Source organism: Numida meleagris, unplaced genomic scaffold (genome assembly GCF_002078875.1).
Source record: "Numida meleagris isolate 19003 breed g44 Domestic line unplaced genomic scaffold, NumMel1.0 unplaced_Scaffold1033, whole genome shotgun sequence".
Lineage (NCBI taxonomy): Eukaryota > Metazoa > Chordata > Aves > Galliformes > Numididae > Numida > Numida meleagris.
In genome coordinates, this window is record NW_018362820.1 from 4,631 (window position 1) to 5,919 (window position 1,289).

A 1,289-nucleotide genomic window follows, 5' to 3' on the forward strand; every position below is an offset into this window, starting at 1 on the left:
ACCCATGGGGGGTGGCAGCCCAACATCTCCTGGAGCCCCAGCTCTGCAGCCATTGGTGGCTCCAATCCCAAACCTATAGAGGATCCCAGCCCTACATCTTCTTGGGGTCCCAACTCTGCAGCCATCAGTGGTCTCAATCCAACACCTACAGATTATCCCAGGCCTACATCTTCTGGGGTCTCAGCTCTGAAGCCATTGGTGGTCCCAACTCAACACCTATGGAGGATCCCAGCCCTACATCTTCTTCTTGAGGTCCCAACTCTGTACCCATCAGTGGTCCCAGTGCAGTATCTACTAGATCCCAGCCCTTCACCCATGAGTAGTCCCAGCCATCGTCTCCTGGAGCCCCAACCCTAAACCCATTAGTGACCCCATCACCAATACCTATTGAGGATCTCAGCCCTACATCTTCCTGGGGTCCCAACTCTGCACCCTTTAGTGGTCCCAGCTCAACATCCACCCCCTTTTGTTCATCCCTGATGTGTGTATGCTGTACCCCCTCAGCACATTTTGCTGGTTTTAGCTTTTCTTCAGCCCATTTTCATCCCAACTCTGCATCCTTCAGTGGTGCCAGCCCAGTATCAGCCCACCCACAAGTGGTCCCAGCTCCTCCTGGTCCCAGTGTCCCCAGTGCCATCCCCACCTCGATGTCAGGGATGTTCTCCACCAGCTGTCGGGCGATGTCTTTGCAGCCACCCTCGAGCGCGTCCGGGGGCATCTCTCCATCAGAGTACCAGTCACGGTTGGCCGAGTGCGCGTAGGCAGCGCTGGGCGTCGCGTGGGTCACCCGTGTGGTGGTGACAATGCCCACCGCCTTGCCTGCACCATGAATTCATGGGGCAATGGTGGGAATGTCCCCAAAACCCAACGCCCCCAAAACCTGGCTCCTCACCTTCATCCTTAGCCCAGCGGAGGATGGAGGTCACCTCCTGGCCCTTGGTGGTGTTGCAGCGGTCACGGGTGACACCGGCGCTGACGCCCACCGTCCCCTCATTGGCTTTGACACCGCAGAGGTACGCAGTGGCTGTGCCTGCGCTGTCGGGCACCTGTGCGTTGGTGTTGTAGGTCTGGGGGAATAAGGAGAACTCTATTGTCATTCATACCATCGTCATCCTCACCGTTGTCACCATGCTCAAACTGGGACTCCCCTCCTGCGCTGCTTGGCACTAGACATCTTATGGGGTCGCAACTCTTCACCCTTTGGTTGTCCCAGCCCAACATCTTCTAGATCCCAGCCCTTCATCTATGGGTAGTCCCAGACATTGTCTCCTGGAGCCCCAGCCCTAAAG

At 57.2% G+C, this 1,289-nt stretch overlaps 1 protein-coding gene across 1 annotated transcript; it reads right to left on the reverse strand.

Annotated features, from left to right (window-relative positions):
- Window positions 1–25: 25 nt before the first annotated feature.
- LOC110390430 (alkaline phosphatase, tissue-nonspecific isozyme-like) lies at window positions 26–1,220 on the reverse strand. The gene is made up of 2 exons (XM_021381744.1): window positions 893–1,220; window positions 26–819 (listed from the first exon to the last, which is right to left on the reverse strand). The coding sequence occupies exons 1-2, from the start codon at window positions 1,095–1,097 to the stop codon at window positions 542–544; spliced, it is 483 nt and encodes a 160-aa protein (XP_021237419.1). The 5' UTR covers window positions 1,098–1,220; the 3' UTR covers window positions 26–541.
- Between the last annotated feature and the right edge of the window lie 69 nt (window positions 1,221–1,289).